General features: G+C 36.7%; 5 protein-coding genes and 1 long non-coding RNA gene across 7 annotated transcripts in view; 2 read left to right on the top strand and 4 right to left on the bottom strand.

The window, feature by feature from the left end:
* Positions 1-8,720, bottom strand: part of LOC108626419 (uncharacterized) — a 56,873-nt gene extending 48,153 nt beyond the window's left edge. Inside the window, exons 1-3 of one of the 2 annotated variants that reach the window (XR_003389387.1) lie at positions 8,498-8,720; positions 7,804-7,951; positions 6,582-6,687 (exon numbers count right to left, since the gene is read on the bottom strand). This is a non-coding gene — a long non-coding RNA (uncharacterized LOC108626419). Of the gene's footprint in view, positions 1-6,581; positions 6,688-7,803; positions 7,952-8,392 lie in introns of both variants that reach the window. The other variant, XR_001916690.2, reaches the window with a different exon arrangement.
* A 45-nt stretch (positions 8,721-8,765) lies between these two features.
* LOC108626439 (S1 RNA-binding domain-containing protein 1) lies at positions 8,766-11,574 on the bottom strand. Its single transcript, XM_018027098.2, has 2 exons — positions 9,704-11,574; positions 8,766-9,642 (listed from the first exon to the last, which is right to left on the bottom strand). Exons 1-2 carry the CDS (start codon positions 11,567-11,569, stop codon positions 8,857-8,859), a joined length of 2,652 nt encoding a protein of 883 aa, XP_017882587.1. The 5' UTR covers positions 11,570-11,574; the 3' UTR covers positions 8,766-8,856.
* A 200-nt stretch (positions 11,575-11,774) lies between these two features.
* Positions 11,775-13,142, top strand: LOC108626441 (uncharacterized). The gene is made up of 2 exons (XM_018027100.2): positions 11,775-12,083; positions 12,160-13,142. The coding sequence occupies exons 1-2, from the start codon at positions 11,919-11,921 to the stop codon at positions 12,889-12,891; spliced, it is 897 nt and encodes a 298-aa protein (XP_017882589.1). The 5' UTR covers positions 11,775-11,918; the 3' UTR covers positions 12,892-13,142.
* Sgt1 (suppressor of G2 allele of skp1) lies at positions 13,079-14,397 on the bottom strand. The gene is made up of 5 exons (XM_018027102.2): positions 14,209-14,397; positions 14,015-14,125; positions 13,694-13,895; positions 13,414-13,613; positions 13,079-13,344 (listed from the first exon to the last, which is right to left on the bottom strand). Exons 1-5 carry the CDS (start codon positions 14,248-14,250, stop codon positions 13,237-13,239), a joined length of 663 nt encoding a protein of 220 aa, XP_017882591.1. The 5' UTR covers positions 14,251-14,397; the 3' UTR covers positions 13,079-13,236.
* A 68-nt stretch (positions 14,398-14,465) lies between these two features.
* LOC108626440 (WD repeat domain phosphoinositide-interacting protein 4) lies at positions 14,466-16,334 on the top strand. The gene is made up of 7 exons (XM_018027099.2): positions 14,466-14,798; positions 14,865-15,132; positions 15,214-15,454; positions 15,523-15,671; positions 15,742-15,843; positions 15,905-16,023; positions 16,093-16,334. The coding sequence occupies exons 1-7, from the start codon at positions 14,750-14,752 to the stop codon at positions 16,200-16,202; spliced, it is 1,038 nt and encodes a 345-aa protein (XP_017882588.1). The 5' UTR covers positions 14,466-14,749; the 3' UTR covers positions 16,203-16,334.
* An 8-nt stretch (positions 16,335-16,342) lies between these two features.
* On the bottom strand, positions 16,343-16,865 carry LOC108626443 (uncharacterized). The gene is made up of 2 exons (XM_018027103.2): positions 16,623-16,865; positions 16,343-16,564 (listed from the first exon to the last, which is right to left on the bottom strand). Exons 1-2 carry the CDS (start codon positions 16,732-16,734, stop codon positions 16,479-16,481), a joined length of 198 nt encoding a protein of 65 aa, XP_017882592.1. The 5' UTR covers positions 16,735-16,865; the 3' UTR covers positions 16,343-16,478.
* Positions 16,866-17,396: the final 531 nt, after the last annotated feature.

Here is a 17,396-nt window from a genome sequence, read left to right as displayed (position 1 = left end):
CCGTTGGAAACGCGGCGCGGAAAATGCTTGTTCAGCTCAGAAGCTGCTTCCGCGAAACCTCCGCTATTTGTACCATTATTTACAGATCGCTGGTATCATTTATAGAGTCCGCGGTTATTAGATTTTTATACGAATTCAAACTTTTGTGGTATCAGTTTATATACATTATGCTAACGATAGTATATAAGCTTCATATTTGTAAGTTGTTACATTCATATGCATTAATAAATAGATCTTATTGTTAAGGATGTATTGGCTATACAGTCAATCCCGAAAGTTTATGTACCTTAGAAAAACGCATTTCCTATAATTAAAAANTTTCTAACGTGCATAAACTTTTAAGATGGGCTGTATAGCCAACACATCCTTAAGTGCAACTTGCAAAAATTAATACAAAGCCTTTTTATATACCCTAAGACACTTCGGAGTATGTAAGAAAATTACAGTCCAAATTTCAATGCAAATACTTCAATCACTTTTTAGATTGATCTGAACAAACGCTGTTTTTTTATATAACAGTAAGCTAAAAGAATTTAGAAACGTTCATATGACCGGTGCATGATAGGTTTAGTGTTAATTATAAATAAGTAAGTTCAGAATGATCTGTCGAGTAAGACGAGTCTTAAGACTGGTCTAAAAAAATCCTTGTACGAGTCTCTGGACACGGAAGCTGTTTCAATAACTGCAAGTTCCCGGCGGACTTTTGGCACGATCGAGAAAGTGGGAAAGGATGGGTGGCGGTACCGAAACGAGAGATGCCACGTTCCTACATATTCATAGCCAGCCATTTCGAATAGAATATCTACGCGCAATGCATAATATTCGCAGCGGCGTATGAACATTGGACGTGAACCAATGTTCCATCCCTCTCTTTCCTCTCCACTGTTCTCCACTCAAATATGTACAGCTTGAAACGGAACCTTTCGGGCGTACCTCGTTCCGTTAGCCTGTCCGATGTCCCTCGATGCACGCGAGCCCTACTGAAATATTAAATCCCCTCGAAAACCGTCGTCGTTGCACGAAACGCTTGTCCGATCCGACGGTTAATCAAAACCGAATGGACATTGGCTTTGTTTAAGGAACAATCAAGTACGACTAAACGCTTTTCAAAATTGCATCCAACAGTTTCAATAAAGAAACTTATAAACGATTTTTATTGCGATTGATAGCTCGTTAAAGATTTCCTAAATTTCTGTGTTGCAAGCACAGGACAATCCGAATGCTTTTATGTATTTATAGAAAAATCGTATCTGCATGTAATGCAACGTTTAAATGAGTCAAACGTATCGGAAATGCACTTTTCGAACTGCTACCATAAACATCTTATTCTGACTGAAAATCCCGAGTCTAATAATAATTTAAGTTTCTGATCGTTCTTATTTTCAATGCTTCCTGGCAAAATGTTCTCATTGTCAATGGGTCCACGGGTCATTATACCTGTCGCGATTGACAAAGGTAGCCGCGGGAAAAAAATGAATGTTCCATCGCATCGTGGTGCCTTGGAAGGTGGAACGGGAACGTGCGAGGGCCTACGTAAGGGTTGGCTGGCGCCGAGTGTAAGAGTCTCTTTGCACCCCGTCGATCAATATTCCCGTCCAGTGGCGTAGCACGGAAAACTATTTCTTTTTTTTTATTTCCCTTCTAAACTACTCGCGACTTCTAAACCAATACTCAACGAACGGTTGGAGATAAACTCGTAGTCTATTCAATTCAAAGCCGAGCCGAGGGAAACGGAGAACTGCGATTTGCAAATCTATTGTAACTTCTTAGTTTACAGTTACATCAGACAAGAATATTGAACGTTCGTTCATCCGATGTATTACTTAAATTGTTTCTAATTGAGCAAATTCGATTTTAACTTGAAATTCCGTTTCCAAGAAGTTCTCGCGAAAAGGAAATAGTAATTTTGATTAATAGCAGCTTGCTGTCTCATTAAGCGCGCTGCGTACCTAAGGTACGAAATTTTTCACAGGAGGACTCGACCTCCGGCATTAATATTTTCAATTAAAAATGCCCAGCTGCAGAAATTTTAATTGCACCTCCTCGAGATCAGCCGCGCTGCTTCCCATATTTTGTCCTATTACAAATTAACTTTGACTATTACATTAGCCAAATTGAGAATTAATGCATAAGAATGTATCGCGGTTGAAGAAAATGAAACAATTTCCGTTTGCAATAGAAAACAGTATTTAATTATTTGAGTAGTTTCAACTGGAGGTCCTTCATTAATTTTCGGTTTCAGCTTCGCGTATTTCACGCGTGTTCACGATATTTAATTGTAGTGGCCGCGTGCGCCGCGCATCGACAACAAGCGAAATTCCCTCGCACCGCACTGTGCAATTAATTTTCCCGATCAACACTCCGCACGCGAACCGAATATGTCTCTCAGTGTATAAATACCAGACGCGTGGAATTTCCGTTTCAAACTGACCCCCGTCCAATGCAGGACCAAAGGAAACCCACTTCAAGTATTTAACTACCCCTATAGTTACAGTATGTGCAACTATTTAAATAATTGTATTGGAAAATGATTAAAGAAACATTATAAGAACGGAAGCGAAAACAAATCAAATAAAATTGAATGAACTTTAAATAAATTACCAAAGAAAGTCCGCTCCAAGTATTTAACTAACTTCTATAATTACAATACGTGTGATTACTTAAATAATTTTATTAGAAAACCATCGAGGAAACATTATAGAAATATAAGCAGAAATAAATCAATTAAAATTAAATGAAATGTGAATAAACTATCAAAGGAAACTAATTTCGAGTATGTAACTAATAATCTCTATAATTACAGTACGACTATTACAATAATTTTATCCCAAATTGACCAAGGAAACATTATCGGAAGGAAAATCAACTAAAGTTGAATGAAACGTGAAGAAACTACCAAAGGATACTCACTTCGAATATATAACTAGTCTCTATAGTTACAGCGCGACTATTACAATAATTTTATCCCAAATTGACCAAGGAAACTTTATGGGAACATAAGTAGAAATAAATCAAATAAAATTGAATGGAACGTGAATAAACTACTATCGTACTCGTTTAAATACAAAACATTTTATATTCGGGGAGTATTATTCTTGGAAACGTTCAAGTAGAAGGTACACATGCGTCTCTGTTTGAACGAGTGAAACACCGATAAGCATCGGCGAGGAATAAAACTGTTTCTATTTCTGTAAATCATTGAAACCGATTTGATCCTGTATACTGCACATCTTCCGTGATTCGAAAAAGGAGAAGTAAGAAATCGCACAATGGGACGGCGGTGTTCACGGTACCAAGACGGGGTTGAAATTGATTTCCGCGGCGCAATCGGATAAATCGGACGTCTGTGGCCAGGCCGGAATAACCCGCGACACACGTACAGGGTGAGTCCATATGAAGTAACGCAATATTCACTAATTCTATTAGAAAAAATCTTGACAAAATCAATCAAATATCGTTCAAATCCAAATATGCATTCATTCTATGAGGTCTGACAAATTCAAAATTTCTATAAAACCAGATTTCATAAAATCGTTCGAATCTCCTATTTTATATGATTACTCTTATTGACGAAAGCTAATGATTTTCAAATTCTATCTTCGTTAGAATGCCATAATCGAGTGAGCACCAGCAAACGAAATTCCTATGAAAGCTGCTTTATAGAAGTGAAAGAACGATCTGATATTTGATGTCTGATAAGTTAATTTTTATCGATTCACCCTGTATATTCGATGGAACAAGGTGCATACGGTCGAGGAGTATGTCTCGATGGAAAATAGAAAGCTCAGTTACAGGCCGGGGTGAAACGATCTAGAAAACTGGCAGTCACGCGCGATAAGGAGGGAAATCGTCGCTACGTGACCATCCACTAACCCCGCTTCCAATCGTCCACAAAAATTATTATAATCTTCGCGAGCACTTCCGCGAAAAATGAAATAAAAGACGTTCGACCCGTATTTATTTTCATTCAAAAAGAATGCGAGCTAAACGAATTTGTATGGAACGTTTCCACCTTTTAAATAGTTTGATGGCAAATAATTAACAGGTACAAAGTTGTATAGATTCTATCAATTTCTACTATTAAACTTAAACTTAAATCCTAATTTTATATTCCATTTGCACGTTTAATCTCGTTAAAAATAATGCATAAAAATATGTTCTATGTCAAGAGCATTGCATATTGTAGTGTAAGTGATAGGACGTATCATTTTAAATGATATCATAATGACATGATGCTGCAGTTTACTAATAAATATGTAAACATGCTCATTAAATGTCACAGTAAATCATTTTACATAGTTGAGTAGCAAACGTTTGATAAAAATAATATCGTGCTTTAGTTACTTTCTGTTCTATATACATTTTGTAAATATTTCTATCATTTAAATGCGCAATTCATACTCTCTGCACATTTAGACTCGTTAAAAATGTAAAGATTATGTAATGCATAAAAATATATTCAATATGAAGAGCATTGGATGGTGCAGCATAGAAAAGAACGTGTCATTTGAAATGTTACCATGAAGACATGATGCTGCAGCCTAGTAATAAATACGTAAACATGCTCATTAAATAGCACGGTAAATAAAATAGTAAAGAAGACGGCACAAAAGAATGAGACACGCGAAACATGATAATGTTGCCGCAACGCGAACGGAAAATATCGAATATCGATTTAACTGGAGCCTCGGAACCTTGGCATTGAATCCTCTGGCACGGCTGCCTCTTTTACCGTCGTTCTCTGTATCTCCTCTTTATTTTCCGGTACGCTTTTCATGCGTTCCGCTTTTTCTTTCCCTTTTCATACGCGGCATTGTTAGACTAGGCGGTCTGAAACTACTTTTCACCCCGGGGGCTGCGATCCACCCCCGCAATATCTGCCTATATTTCGTCGTTACGCCATTGTGGTCCTTGCTACAACACGCGAGAAACCCATGACAAAATTTCCCTGTTCCGGATTTTTCAGCTCAAAATAAAAAAACAACTGCTTACACTCATAGCGATAAACAAATTGCTTCGAGTCATTATTTAAAAGATCTCATTTGCCTGAATGCGGAACGGCTCATGAATTTTCGATCTTGTTACGAGAAAAACACATTGCTCTGCCTCTGACAACAACTATATATTTTTTTATGCTGTTACGACAAAATCGACACCAAGAATATTTTAAAGTTGCAAGAGCGATACACGGATTGATACGAAATGAAATGTGATAAGACTGAACTTGAGACACGAAACCGTGAATCCGAAATGCCTGTTCGATACGCGGGTCTCGTGCAAGTTTGATCCGCGATTCGAGAGATAAGTAACAGACGAGCTGAGGAGTTCCCTGATAGAACCGTAGCAGCTGCCAGATTGCTTGCTAAAACTTTCAGCGTGGCCCCATGGAACGAAATCTCTTTGTTTTCGGGAAATGATTCCGACTACGAGAACACAGTAACGAAATAAAATCCTCTGCGAGTTCTCTACCCCTCGTCACACTGTGTACATTCCGGTCTCGTCTATCCACCCACACACGCTTTCAAATATCAGACAAAAACGAATAATCCGTTCGCATAAAATACTTCTAATTCAAAACAAAATTGCACTAATACACTGGCGATCGTAAAGCTTGAGATATTTATTGAGGCAAATGAAATAGTATATCAAATGTCAAATATGTAAAACTTGGTTTCATTATAGTATTACTCGTTTGAAATGATTATTCGCGTATCCTACGACTTTACCCGTTACTCTTTTCGCGTAGGAACGAGCGTGTTTTCAGGCCGGCGACCATTGTTCAGCGTACACACAAGGGAATCCGTTCCGACGAACTTTTCTTTCGTCTCCCGCCGCTATCGATGAATTAAAAGTTCGCAACCTTCCTCGCGACGCATTATCGCAATGGAATCAACGCGATGGCGTACCGCCAACAACGAGATTAAATTCGTGAAATATTTAAACGCCGGGTTTATCGCCGCTAATACACCGGCCACGTTAGCTTATTGTACTCGAGAGACGTTTCCACCTTTCTCTATGCTTATCCCGTTTCTCAAATGCTTTTTCCCCTGACCTTATTAATCTTTCAATTCATTGCTAAACCGTTTCAACTTACTCGACGAACCTTAAAAAACTTCAGATTTTATGCTTTTACAGAAAAATTCAATAAACGTAATAAAATAAATTTTAATTCTTATAAACGTTTTCGTGGAACAGCAATGAAACTGTTGCACTGTTAACACTAAATCATGCACTGATTAAATGACTGTTCTTAAATTCTTCTATACAAAATAAAAAGGGCACAAAATTTATTTCGTTATATTATTAAAGTTGTAATTATTATTTAATCTAAATCGAACTCAAATGCAGAAAATATAAATACAGTATATTGATGTAAAAACGCTGCCGGTAGGTTTCGTGTTAATAATGCAAGACAGGAGAAAATCACGGCATATTCGCAACAAAGCTTAGCATAATCCTCTACATAATTTAAGGATTATCGTAATGTGTTCGTTTACGAGAAAATCCTGCCGTTTCGCTTAACTCGCTTAACTAAAGTCGATTCATCGGATTATCTACGAATTCATCTGTGTCTGACTCACCGTATCGGGATCCAAGGCCGCGTCACTTTTGCTGCGTTTGGTAGAACCGCGCTTCATGGATAGAGAAGGACATCAGTCCGCTCCAGGATATTCTGGCCGAGCCAGTCTGCAACAAATGCGAGGACGCTGATTAGTTATAATCAGAAAGGAAATTAATCCAAGGCAAGGATAATTAAAAACGATCGAATCGTTGCTTGGAATAATTGAAAGAAGGGAGATTAAATGTTTGATTTATAATTACTATTTTTTAATTATTCAAAACATGAGCAAATATCATGCAAAATTATATACAAAAGCGAACATCCTTTCATTCTTTATAAAGAAACAAGCAAAAAATATAGAACAGCTTTTTCTGATTTTCGGTTTAGGTCTCGAGAAGCTCAAGTTTGGAAATCAGCTGGATTCATGTGCTATTACGGCAATATTATTGTTTATCGAGCAACATATAACGCAATAGTTGAGAACAATGCTGTACAATCCAAACATTTAGTTTTCATTATCACAGCGATGAGTTATACTAATTTCAGCAGTTCTTGACAAAATAACGTCCATTAAAAATTTACTTCGTAATTTTATTTTAAGCTAGTAGCATTTAAGTACCGTTAGACACTATTTATAAATACAGTACGCGATTAAGTCGACAAAAGAACGTTGACGTAAGAGCATAGAAACACACCGGATATTCAAACTTGATTTTCTTGAAAACTAATATAAGTTGAAAATCAACTTTCATTCTGTACTTGTATTTTATTTTTCTACAAAAAATCACATCATGTCTGCTCGTACATGTTATTCGGCCGGACCCCCGTACATGTACACATACAGCAAAGTAAGCAATTAACTAATAAACGATTCTCGTTGCAAATGCCAATGTAATATAGAATAATTTTAAGAGATTAATCTACTGAAGTCGGAGAATAAAGTTTCTGGCCTTCCGAGTTGTTTGGTCAATTTGGTACGACGCTTTTGCGAAAACAAAATCGCTTCTTAATCTTTAAACCGCTAGAAAGCCGAAATAACGGCTCAAGAATTCACAAGTACTTTATATGGCATATATTCTTCATATAATAACATTATATGCAACTAATACCAGTTGCTTAAAGATGAAAGACGATTTTCACTAACATAGAATAAATTTGGACTCCAAAATGCGTATGCAACAAAGACGAAAGTATTTTCGTTGCAAACGTCAATTTAATATGAAATAACTTTGAAGACTAACCTATTGAAGTCGAAGAATGCAGTTACTGTAACTTTTGGCTGCAACATCCGACGCAGAGTAACGTCCTACAACCTCGAGTTCCTCCTCGGGGAGAAACATCGCGAGACGTGCTCAGAATTCGTCTTCGCTACTTTCCATCGAGTAGACTCTGCACATTCCCAAACGGTTGTTCTATTTACCACAGCGTGACCGTTTTCGAAATTTACAGCTCCAATTCCTGGAGCTTATTGTTAGATAAACATTCCCTCACTACGCGCACTACAGATTCGCAAGCAAACGCTTCTTATTGGAAGTAACACTATGCTCTAAGGCGCGATAGATAAATCGAATCGATATGTCCTAACTCGAACTACACTATTAATTATTTAAAATTTTATGAAATATAATGTTAAGATTGGGAATGTCAATCGTTTTGTAATTGAATAATTATTGTAAGATGAAGATATGTAAAGAGATAATAAAATCGATGAATAGTGCTGTCAAACTATAAAAATCGATTGCACAGAAAAATACGGGAGCAATAATTCAATAATCCGGGCAAATTGATGCACTATGAATATAGTAAAGTTTTAGTTTCTTTAATTCGTACTTTCCAATATGTCCGGTAAACTGTTTTGTAAGTGACACGATGAATGATACGTAAACAAGAATATTATGGTGTAAATAATACGCTCTGAACACGTGTGAAACTCACTGGGGCGACTGGACAGTGGGATGTCAGGTCACATGATCGTATAAGTCATAAGTAGTGACATCTGTTCAAGAAAGTTGAGAGCTTCGTTGTAATGTCGACTTCGACAATATTATTGGATTTTGATGTCTAATTTGTATATATTTTCATTTTCTATTCGTGTGATAAAAATATTCGGATCATCGTATGAACTGCTGTTTATATAATGCAGGTCTTCACCAATTAGTGCGCGATTATTAATATCTTTGAATGCACAAGAAAGAAAATGATGATTGTACGAAAATACAATTTTATTGATTAAATGCACATGTGTAAGAACAAGATACACCGGCGAACGAATAAGTTTAGGCAACAAGAGCACATTAGAAGGCATTGATTAATTCTAAACTTATCCTACCCCGCTCAATGTCCACCGAAAGTACCTTCACTTCCACGCGCTGGCTTATCGAAACCGTAGTATTCTTCAACCACTTTGTGGGTATTAGTCCATCCCTACCACATCCTATATCCACGAATGCCCCGAAATGCGTGACATTTCGCACTGCACCCGTTAACGACGTTCCAACAACCACGTCGTTAATGCTAAACATACTTTTTCGAAACAGAGGATCACGCGTCTTTAACCGTATGTCTTCGTCTTTCTTCATGGATAAACCCTTAACGATCACCTCCATCGTCGTCTCATCCGTACCAAATTTATCAGCTAGAACAGCACACCCTTCCCCAGCGCGCAATTTTATTTTCTCAATAAAATCTGTTGTTCCCATATCTTTTATATTACAATCGCAATATTGTAAAAATTGTTCAGCTATCTTATACGACTCGGGATGAATCCATGTTTGATCTAATAAATTATATGTATTTTTAGATGCTTTTTTAGTAGGTTTCTCGGCAGTTTTTTGTGTTGATTTATCTGACACTGATGTTTCTGGGAGAATCCTGATAAATCCAGCACATTGTTCGAATATTTTGTTTCCAATTCCCTTTACAGATAACAGCTGTTGCCTGTTTTTAAAGGGGCCGCATTCGGTTCTCCATTCTATGATACTGTTCGCCCTAGTTGCATTTAAACCTGCGACTCTTCTCAATAGGCATTGAGACGCTGTGTTTGCATCCACTCCTACGAAACTCACAGCCTCCGAGATCACCTGTAATCATTACAATACGTCGTATTTTATCTTCTTTATATGTATCAATGTATGTAATTACCTCGTTTAACGCGATTGACAATTGCTTCTCCGGGAGGTCGTGCTGGTACATGCCCACGCCCAAGTGTTTCGGTTCCACTTTCACTAATTCCGCGAGTGGATCTTGCAAACGTCTCGCTATGGAAATGGCAGAGATCAGATTGGTGTCCAAATTTGGGAACTCGGATTTCGCTTCCGGGCTGCAACTATAAATCGAAGCTCCTGCTTCGTCGACGATCGTGTAAGAAATGTCCAATGAACCAAAAGCATTCGATTTGATCAATTTGTTTATGAACATCTCAGTCTCTCTACAAGCTGTAGCGTTGCCCAACGCTAAGATCGTGGATTTATGTTTCCTCACTAAATTTATCAAAACGTTGCCAGCTTCGTCGTAAGATTTCTCAAACTTCTTATGTGGATAAATTACTCCTGTTTCGAGGACGTCTCCTTGTTCAGAGATCACAGCCAGCTTGCAGCCGTGAGAGAAGCCCGGATCTATGCCGAGTATGATCTTCCCTCGTACAGGCGGACTCAGAAGCAATTGTTTCACATTAGTTACAAATACTTCGATCGACGCTGTCTCCGCTTTCTGCTTCATCTCATTTCTCACTCTGCGCACAACCAACGGCTTAATAAATTTTGTGTAGACATACTCAATACTGTCGTTCAATAGCGTAAAGTGCATTTTCGATGCTTGCATGGGCGCATTGTACAGTCCGCGGCAACAAAACGATTTGAAAGCTCTTTCAAAAAAATCGGGTAAAGTAATTTTCACTCCAAGGATCTTCTGCGCTTCCCCTCTATTAATTGCTAATATTTGATGAGGCTTGATGTGCTTAGTGTTTGTATTAAAATCATAATACATTTCATATTTCCTATGTACATCCTGTTTAATGTCTGAAGCTTTACTCTTTGTTTTACATTCTGTCGTTTGTATTTTGATAATCGCTTCATTTTGTAGTTCTTTAACTTTGTCAAATACAGCCTTGTTCTTGTTAATTACATCAGCTATAATGTGTATAATTCCATCTATAATTTGTTGCTCAGTCTTTAAACCTTCTTTGCTAGAATCGATAAGAGATGATAACGGTGGTAATGGTTGACCCTGTAATACAAGCTCACTTATTGGCCCCAAACCAATTTCTCTTGCTCTTTCTGCTAAGGATCTCTTCGATGCTGGCTTAAAATAAGAATATATATGTTCCAGATCATCTAAGCGTTTGCAGGAGACAACAAGCGAATATATATCAGGGGACCATTGCCCTAATTTGTCAATAGTCTTCAGTATAGTATTAGCTCGTTGTTTGATCACCTTGGCTTGATCAAGACTTTCTTTCAATGCTCTCAACATGTCTGGCTCCATTCCACCAGTCATGTTCCTCCTATACCTTGCGATAAATGGGATTGTGTTATCTTCTTCGAAAAGCTTTACAACATTTTGTGCTATGTGCTTGTCAACACCATTTGCTTCGCTAATATATTCGACGTCGGTCCATTCTTTGCATTCTACAGAATTCAAGTGTAACTGACTTATGTCCTTTGACTGTTGCTTAAAAGTCTTCTGAGCTTTTCTTATTTTACTATCAGCCTCTACCTTCGTCTCTGGAGATTCTTCTTTCACAATTTCACGTTTCGCTGCTACTTTCTTTATTTTTTTCTCTGCAGGTAATGAAAGCTCACTGCCTTTTCTTTTACTGCCTATTGTTAACATTTTTTTCGTTTTCTGCATTTCCTCAGGGACATAATTTTCATCGCTTGAGACATGCTCGTTCTCAGAGTCACTCGACAAGATTATTTGCTCTACTTTGGCAGCTTGTCGCACGCTTCTCTTCATGATACTACTTCTAAAGTATCTCGACAGAATAAGCATATGTTTAGTAACAGTCATACGTGAAAGAGGTTAATTACACGTTTCTCTTTCAGTCTATTATTTACGAAAAAGTGCAAAATAAAAAAGATATCAAATTTTTGTAAACTTACGTAAATAATAGCTATCGGCAGAACTTAATTAATTTCTAACCAAATTAATAATGCCGCTTGCAAAGCATTGAAAATGTGCCTTAATAAGTTTAGATTGCAGAAAATGGTTCTTCATTGATAATAATCTACATTTAATAAGAACCTTATTTAATAAGAACTTTAACGAGTATAACAACAACGTGTCGCGAAAGCGATACTCGGCTTCCAATGTCATAAATTGCAAATAAATTTGTCATCATTTCGGAAAGGCAAATGCAATGGCAGAAAAGTTTCGATCGTTCCTGAAAGTTTTAAGAATTGAAATAAACCGTCGATTATTAAATAATGCCGTTACAAGAATTAATAGTACCACTGAGAAAGCGCAAGGGACGTTGACTAATATTCAAAACGCTGTCGCTGCAAAGTACGACGTCTTCGCAAAGGTATTCTTCTCGAATCAGTAAGAATTAGTAATCGTAATATAGGATCGTAATACATAGAATAAAATTTATATTTCAGCAAATAAGAAAGGATATATCTTCAATTCAAAAGAATGTTTCGCAATTGGAACCAAGGCCGCTGCCAGAGAGAGTTGTCAAATGGTGGCAATGGTATCAACAATTGACAGGCTTGGATATCGTCGAATTATCCAGACGCCAAGTGATTTTAGCTCAAGATAAATTGTTCAAGTCTCAGGATGAGAGGAGACTCTTGAACCGCGAAGTCGCTTTAATTAATGACAAATTAAAGGAGGTGTATTCCGAGCTTATTCAAACGAAACGAGATGATCCAAAGTATGTCCAGCTAACGATACTAGAGAACAAGAGTCTTCAGGATCAAGCAAGAATTATGTCACACCTGAATTTATTAGATAGAGAGGAGAGAGATCATTTTACTCAGTTAGCAACTGCTATCAAGGAGTATCACGATAGTCAGACAATGAGTGCTCAGAAATATAAATATCTATCTATTCTTGCTTCCGCTGTGGTAGCAATTATATCATTGACTGGATCGATGATATACAATAATAGGAAAATAGCAATGATCAAAAACAGCATGCACTCACTGGAAACTGGTTTGAACGCCAGGTTTTCGGAAGTTCTTACAAAATTAGAGAATAATGGTGAACAAGATACACCTAGTGAAACAAATAATCCATCAAGATACTCCTACTCTTATAAACAGATAGGATTAGGTATCCTTGGTCTGTACACAGTAATTAAAGCGCTATTTTACAACAGTAGTCCTTAGTAACAGGCATTTATTTGTAAATCTTTTTCAAATAAACGTATAATATATTGTGCATATATGATTATATAATAAAACAAAGGGTATATTAATATCATATGAACGTACAACTGGAAATGTCGTGTAAAGAATTTGTTGTTACATAACACGCACAGTTGTTTGCATTTCGTGTAAGGAACAGAGATTAAAATTTTGTCAGAAAAATATGTACGTATATTTAATAAACTGGACGAGTACATTATTTCAGGAGGCAATCGTGTAACTAATTTTTTTTACCTTTAATAAATTATTTTATTAAAAATAAAATGTAAATAGTAAGCAATTTAAATACCATTCGCCTGAACTGCTTTATGTGTTCCAAGACTTCCATTCCATACCATCAGGCAGTTTTACCTCCACTTTAGCTTTGCTCACTTCTGACCAATTTGTGCTTAACACTGTACCACCAGATTCTTGCTGTTTCCCAAAATGATAATTATTACATAATTATCAAATTCGATTTTTATTAAAAGTAGAAATACTTACAAAAGATTTGTTCATTGCACGTCTAACTTCATCAGAACCACTGCCGTATATCTGTTGGAACAAAGCATTGAGAGCAGCTTCTCCCATTGGTTTCTCTTCAGCTTCTTGCTTCTCAATTTCTTTTTCTACTTTATTCCAATCTTTTGCTTTCCTTACAGGGGCGACAGGTTTCTCTGGTTGTTTACTAGCTTGTAAAATTTCTTAAGGAATTGCATTTACACTTTAATATCACTGCTTGGAAAATGTATTACTTTTAAACAAGTAATGGTATTTTACGTACCTCGAGGTATGGGCTGTACTGTGTTTTGTGCAACAGGGCTCCCTTCTAAACTAGTCCATGCAATCCCATCTTGTTTCTTTAACTTGATTTCAATTTTTGATGGATCTACTTTATGAGAACACTGATCTGGCACTATGTCGTGAGCTAAATCCAACTCCAAGCTGTACTCACTTCCTGATGGCAAGAGAGCTGATACGCTCAACTGAAGAACAAACAGAGAACTCGTAACATCAACGAAACAAAAAAAAAAACAACTTTCCTTTTACGTAAGCACGATTGATAAGGATCAAGGAAAAATGTGTAAAGCCTTCACGCATTTACCGTCTTTTTCCCATAAACGGTTTTGACGCTCGTCGCACTTTTCGCAAGAATCGGAACTATAACATGACTCTCTGTTTGATACCAGTCGTGCCTTATTTTGGGAACTGGCATCTGTAAAAATTGGAAACGTTAAAATTACCGTATATAAATCATTCCTCCCGATTCTACAATTCTTTTAATAGCACGACCCTTACTTCATTATTACTCGTCGTCTTCGGACTTTCTTCGCTAGCCATGCTCTTGTTTTCTCGGATAATTGTCAAACACAAATTATCGGGAGATTTGACACAAAAATCGTGTATACGTTACAATTCTCGAAAGTTCATATAAACTGACGCAGAGGATATCAGTAAATGCTATCAGTGCAGCCAAAGCTGATCAAGCTGGACGAAGTTTCGTACTAGAGATTTTATCTATTCTAAATTATGAACGAACACATTTTACATTGCCACTACTATTTCTACATACATGACTCGACAGTACGAATTAATACGCAATATTTTCATACGAGAAATTAGTTTTTTTATTCACAAACCGGATTAAACTCGCCTGAAAATCAGCCCTGCCATTGTCATATATTGTAGACCTTCGAAAGAATGGAATACTGTACCAAACATTCTGTCACAGCTGATTGTGAAAGAAGAATGTAAACAAAAACACGTAGTATATTAGATAGAGAATTATTATACATCGATAGAAGGAACATTTAATGGAACATTGTTGATGTAACACCAAATGGCTGAAGAAAGAAATATTCTTAATTTACGATTTAATCAGGATCAAGGTAACAATTATCGTCCACGCTATAAATCGCTCATTATTTGCATCTTTATCTTCTTCTGAATTGCAGGATGTTTTACCTGTTGCATGGAGTCTGGTCTTAGAGTGTACAATGTAGAACCATTAGTTGAGAAAGCACATTTGGAGAACGATGTAATTGGAGGTATAGGCATAGCTGAAATGCTGTGGAGAACAAATATTATTGCGATAGTGGGTGGTGGTACCAGACCAAAATATGCTGAGAACACAGTACTTATTTACGATGATCTTTCGAAGAAGTTCGTGATGGAAGTCACGTTCACCAGCCCTATTAAAGCTGTACGTTTACGTAGGGACAAGTAAGTTCATTGATACAATTTCATTTCTACTTCTAGCCAATATAAATGTTGCATTTACTTAGGAATAATTTTACAAAACAGAATGATAGTGGCATTACAACATGAAATACATGTCTTCTCCTTTCCTACTCCAACGAGAAGATTGTTAACTTTAGAAACCAGAGACAATCCAAAGGGATTGGTCGAGATTGCTACTTTGGCCACAGCGCAAAAGCAACTTCTTGCCTTTCCCGGTTTTAAACAGGGCAGCGTGCAATTAGTTGATTTAGCTGCTACAGAAGCTAGGAGCTCTAGCACTCCTGCAACTCTTGCAGCACATCAGGTACGCTCCATAAAGCTTTTAAACGAAAGTAGTATGTTTGTATTATCATGTGTAAATAACATTGTTAGGGAGCACTAGCTTGCCTGGCAGTTAACAGTACTGGAACTATGGTAGCAACTGCTTCTACGCAAGGTACTTTAGTTAGGGTATGGGATAGTATACGTAGAGATCTGCTACTGGAATTGAGAAGAGGTGCCGATTCCGCGACTCTCTATTGGTAAATGTAACTTCTATTCTACTGTGAAGCTCGATAAACGTATTACGAAGATACTATAATTTTCTTGCAGTATCACGTTTAGCAGAGACTCGGAATTTCTATGCGTCTCTAGTGATAAAGGGACAGTGCATATATTCGCATTGAAAGACACGCAATTAAACCGCAGATCAACGTACGTTACAATTTTACATGATTAAACGACGTATGAATTAATTAAATGATTTACATTACAGTTTTTCGAAAATGGGATTTTTGGGAAATTACGTCGAGAGCCAGTGGGCATTGGCCACGTTTACGGTACCACCGGAATGCGCTTGTATATGTGCATTTGGAACAAGGAGCTCTGTCATAGGTATTTAGCATGTAACAAACGTATTTAAAATTGTTTTAAATTTATTTTACATATGTACATTACTTCTAGCCATCTGTATGGATGGGACATTTCATAAATATGTTTTCACTGCTGATGGAAATTGCAATCGCGAGGCATTCGACGTCTTCCTAGATGTTTGTGATCACGACGACTTTTAACAAGAATTGTATATTATGTCCATAAACTGGTATGTCTGTAGGAGAGTTTCTAGTCATTTTAAATAAGAAACTTCTTACAGTTGATGTCTATAGCAATCTAATGATATTAATTACTGTAAAAAGAGCATAAGTCACTGAAATTACTGATTTTTTAAACATTAATATACTAGATGTCGTTCAGTCTATTTTGTATACATCAACATCTTAGCAATATATGTCCGATTATAATAAAAAATAATTTTATATGCCATGGCTTTTTATTCATCTACCTTTTTCTTAGGCATTTACATTTTTGCTTGTTTCTTCAGTAGACTTCTGTTTTTTCCTACTTTGGCTTGCCGCCACTTCCTCTCGAATTCGTACTGAAATCATCGCATTGAACAATACAATATTATCATTATTAGAATAGTCTGCACTTACGATATGGTTCTGGATTTATTATAGGTGATATTATTATGAAATAAGATGCTATGCCTATGATTCCTACGTATGTTCCTATGAATACTCCATATCGCCAACCCGTCAATCGCATTTTCTAATGTAACCTAAGATTTGCAACAAAGACAGTCGACAATTCAAATAATCATGATATAATAATATTTCATATTTCCGTTGTTTCGTATTATTTACGTGGAATAACAGAGGAAACTTGAAACCTTTACAAAAGTTCAATAGAAACAATTACATGTAATAATTAACTCCTCCTGCCACCTCCCGAATTGGCCACAATTGCCGCGTGGACCGTGGACCTCGTGGTTTCGGAAACAGGGAAAGTTTCTTTTCGACAAAGGACTTGCAAAGGCTTGCACCAGCTTGCACTGTCACTGGCTTGCACAGAAACGTCAGGTATGTTAGGTTTCACAGAATATCTATTTTAATCGCTTACAATTCTAAATTATATGAAAACATTGAAGAATTCATGTATGATTAGAACATTTTCAAATATTATGAGATGAATATTATTGACGTAGAACTAACCTAAATGAATGTCCGCCTCTCTTTTATTGTTATCATAAAGTTACGAATTATATCGTTAACGTTAGTATAAATATTTCCCGAAAATCATACTTTTTTGTGTGAGAATGGAAATGTTGAAATTATATGTCTGTATAAGAAGCGTGGCAGGGATTAATACCGTTGATAACCTATTCTTGTTCTGTATAACTTTTATTTAGAATCATAAACAATTATCCT

This window comes from Ceratina calcarata, unplaced genomic scaffold, assembly GCF_001652005.2.
Source record: "Ceratina calcarata isolate Rehan_Ccalc_2016 unplaced genomic scaffold, ASM165200v1 scaffold40.2, whole genome shotgun sequence".
Taxonomy (NCBI): domain Eukaryota; kingdom Metazoa; phylum Arthropoda; class Insecta; order Hymenoptera; family Apidae; genus Ceratina; species Ceratina calcarata.
Note: the sequence above shows the minus strand (reverse complement) of the source record. Positions and strands in the feature narration are given on the sequence as shown.

Excerpts from the sequence above, each read along its gene's own strand:
- LOC108626443 (XM_018027103.2), bottom strand. The coding sequence starts at position 16,734 with ATGCGATTGACGGGTTGGCGATATGGAGTATTCATAGGAACATACGTA. Across the intron at positions 16,565-16,622 it reads AATAAATCCAGAACCATATC|TACGAATTCGAGAGGAAGTG; the intron begins GTAAGTGCAGAC and ends CGATGATTTCAG.
- LOC108626439 (XM_018027098.2), bottom strand. The coding sequence starts at position 11,569 with ATGACTGTTACTAAACATATGCTTATTCTGTCGAGATACTTTAGAAGT. Across the intron at positions 9,643-9,703 it reads TGTCAATCGCGTTAAACGAG|GTGATCTCGGAGGCTGTGAG; the intron begins GTAATTACATAC and ends TAATGATTACAG.
- LOC108626441 (XM_018027100.2), top strand. The coding sequence starts at position 11,919 with ATGGCAGAAAAGTTTCGATCGTTCCTGAAAGTTTTAAGAATTGAAATA. Across the intron at positions 12,084-12,159 it reads AGTACGACGTCTTCGCAAAG|CAAATAAGAAAGGATATATC; the intron begins GTATTCTTCTCG and ends TTTATATTTCAG.
- Sgt1 (XM_018027102.2), bottom strand. The coding sequence starts at position 14,250 with ATGGCTAGCGAAGAAAGTCCGAAGACGACGAGTAATAATGAA. Across the intron at positions 14,126-14,208 it reads AGACGACGAGTAATAATGAA|ATGCCAGTTCCCAAAATAAG; the intron begins GTAAGGGTCGTG and ends CAATTTTTACAG. Across the intron at positions 13,345-13,413 it reads GTGCAATGAACAAATCTTTT|CAAGAATCTGGTGGTACAGT; the intron begins GTAAGTATTTCT and ends TTTGGGAAACAG.
- LOC108626440 (XM_018027099.2), top strand. The coding sequence starts at position 14,750 with ATGGCTGAAGAAAGAAATATTCTTAATTTACGATTTAATCAGGATCAA. Across the intron at positions 15,455-15,522 it reads CAACTCTTGCAGCACATCAG|GGAGCACTAGCTTGCCTGGC; the intron begins GTACGCTCCATA and ends TAACATTGTTAG. Across the intron at positions 15,672-15,741 it reads GATTCCGCGACTCTCTATTG|TATCACGTTTAGCAGAGACT; the intron begins GTAAATGTAACT and ends ATTTTCTTGCAG.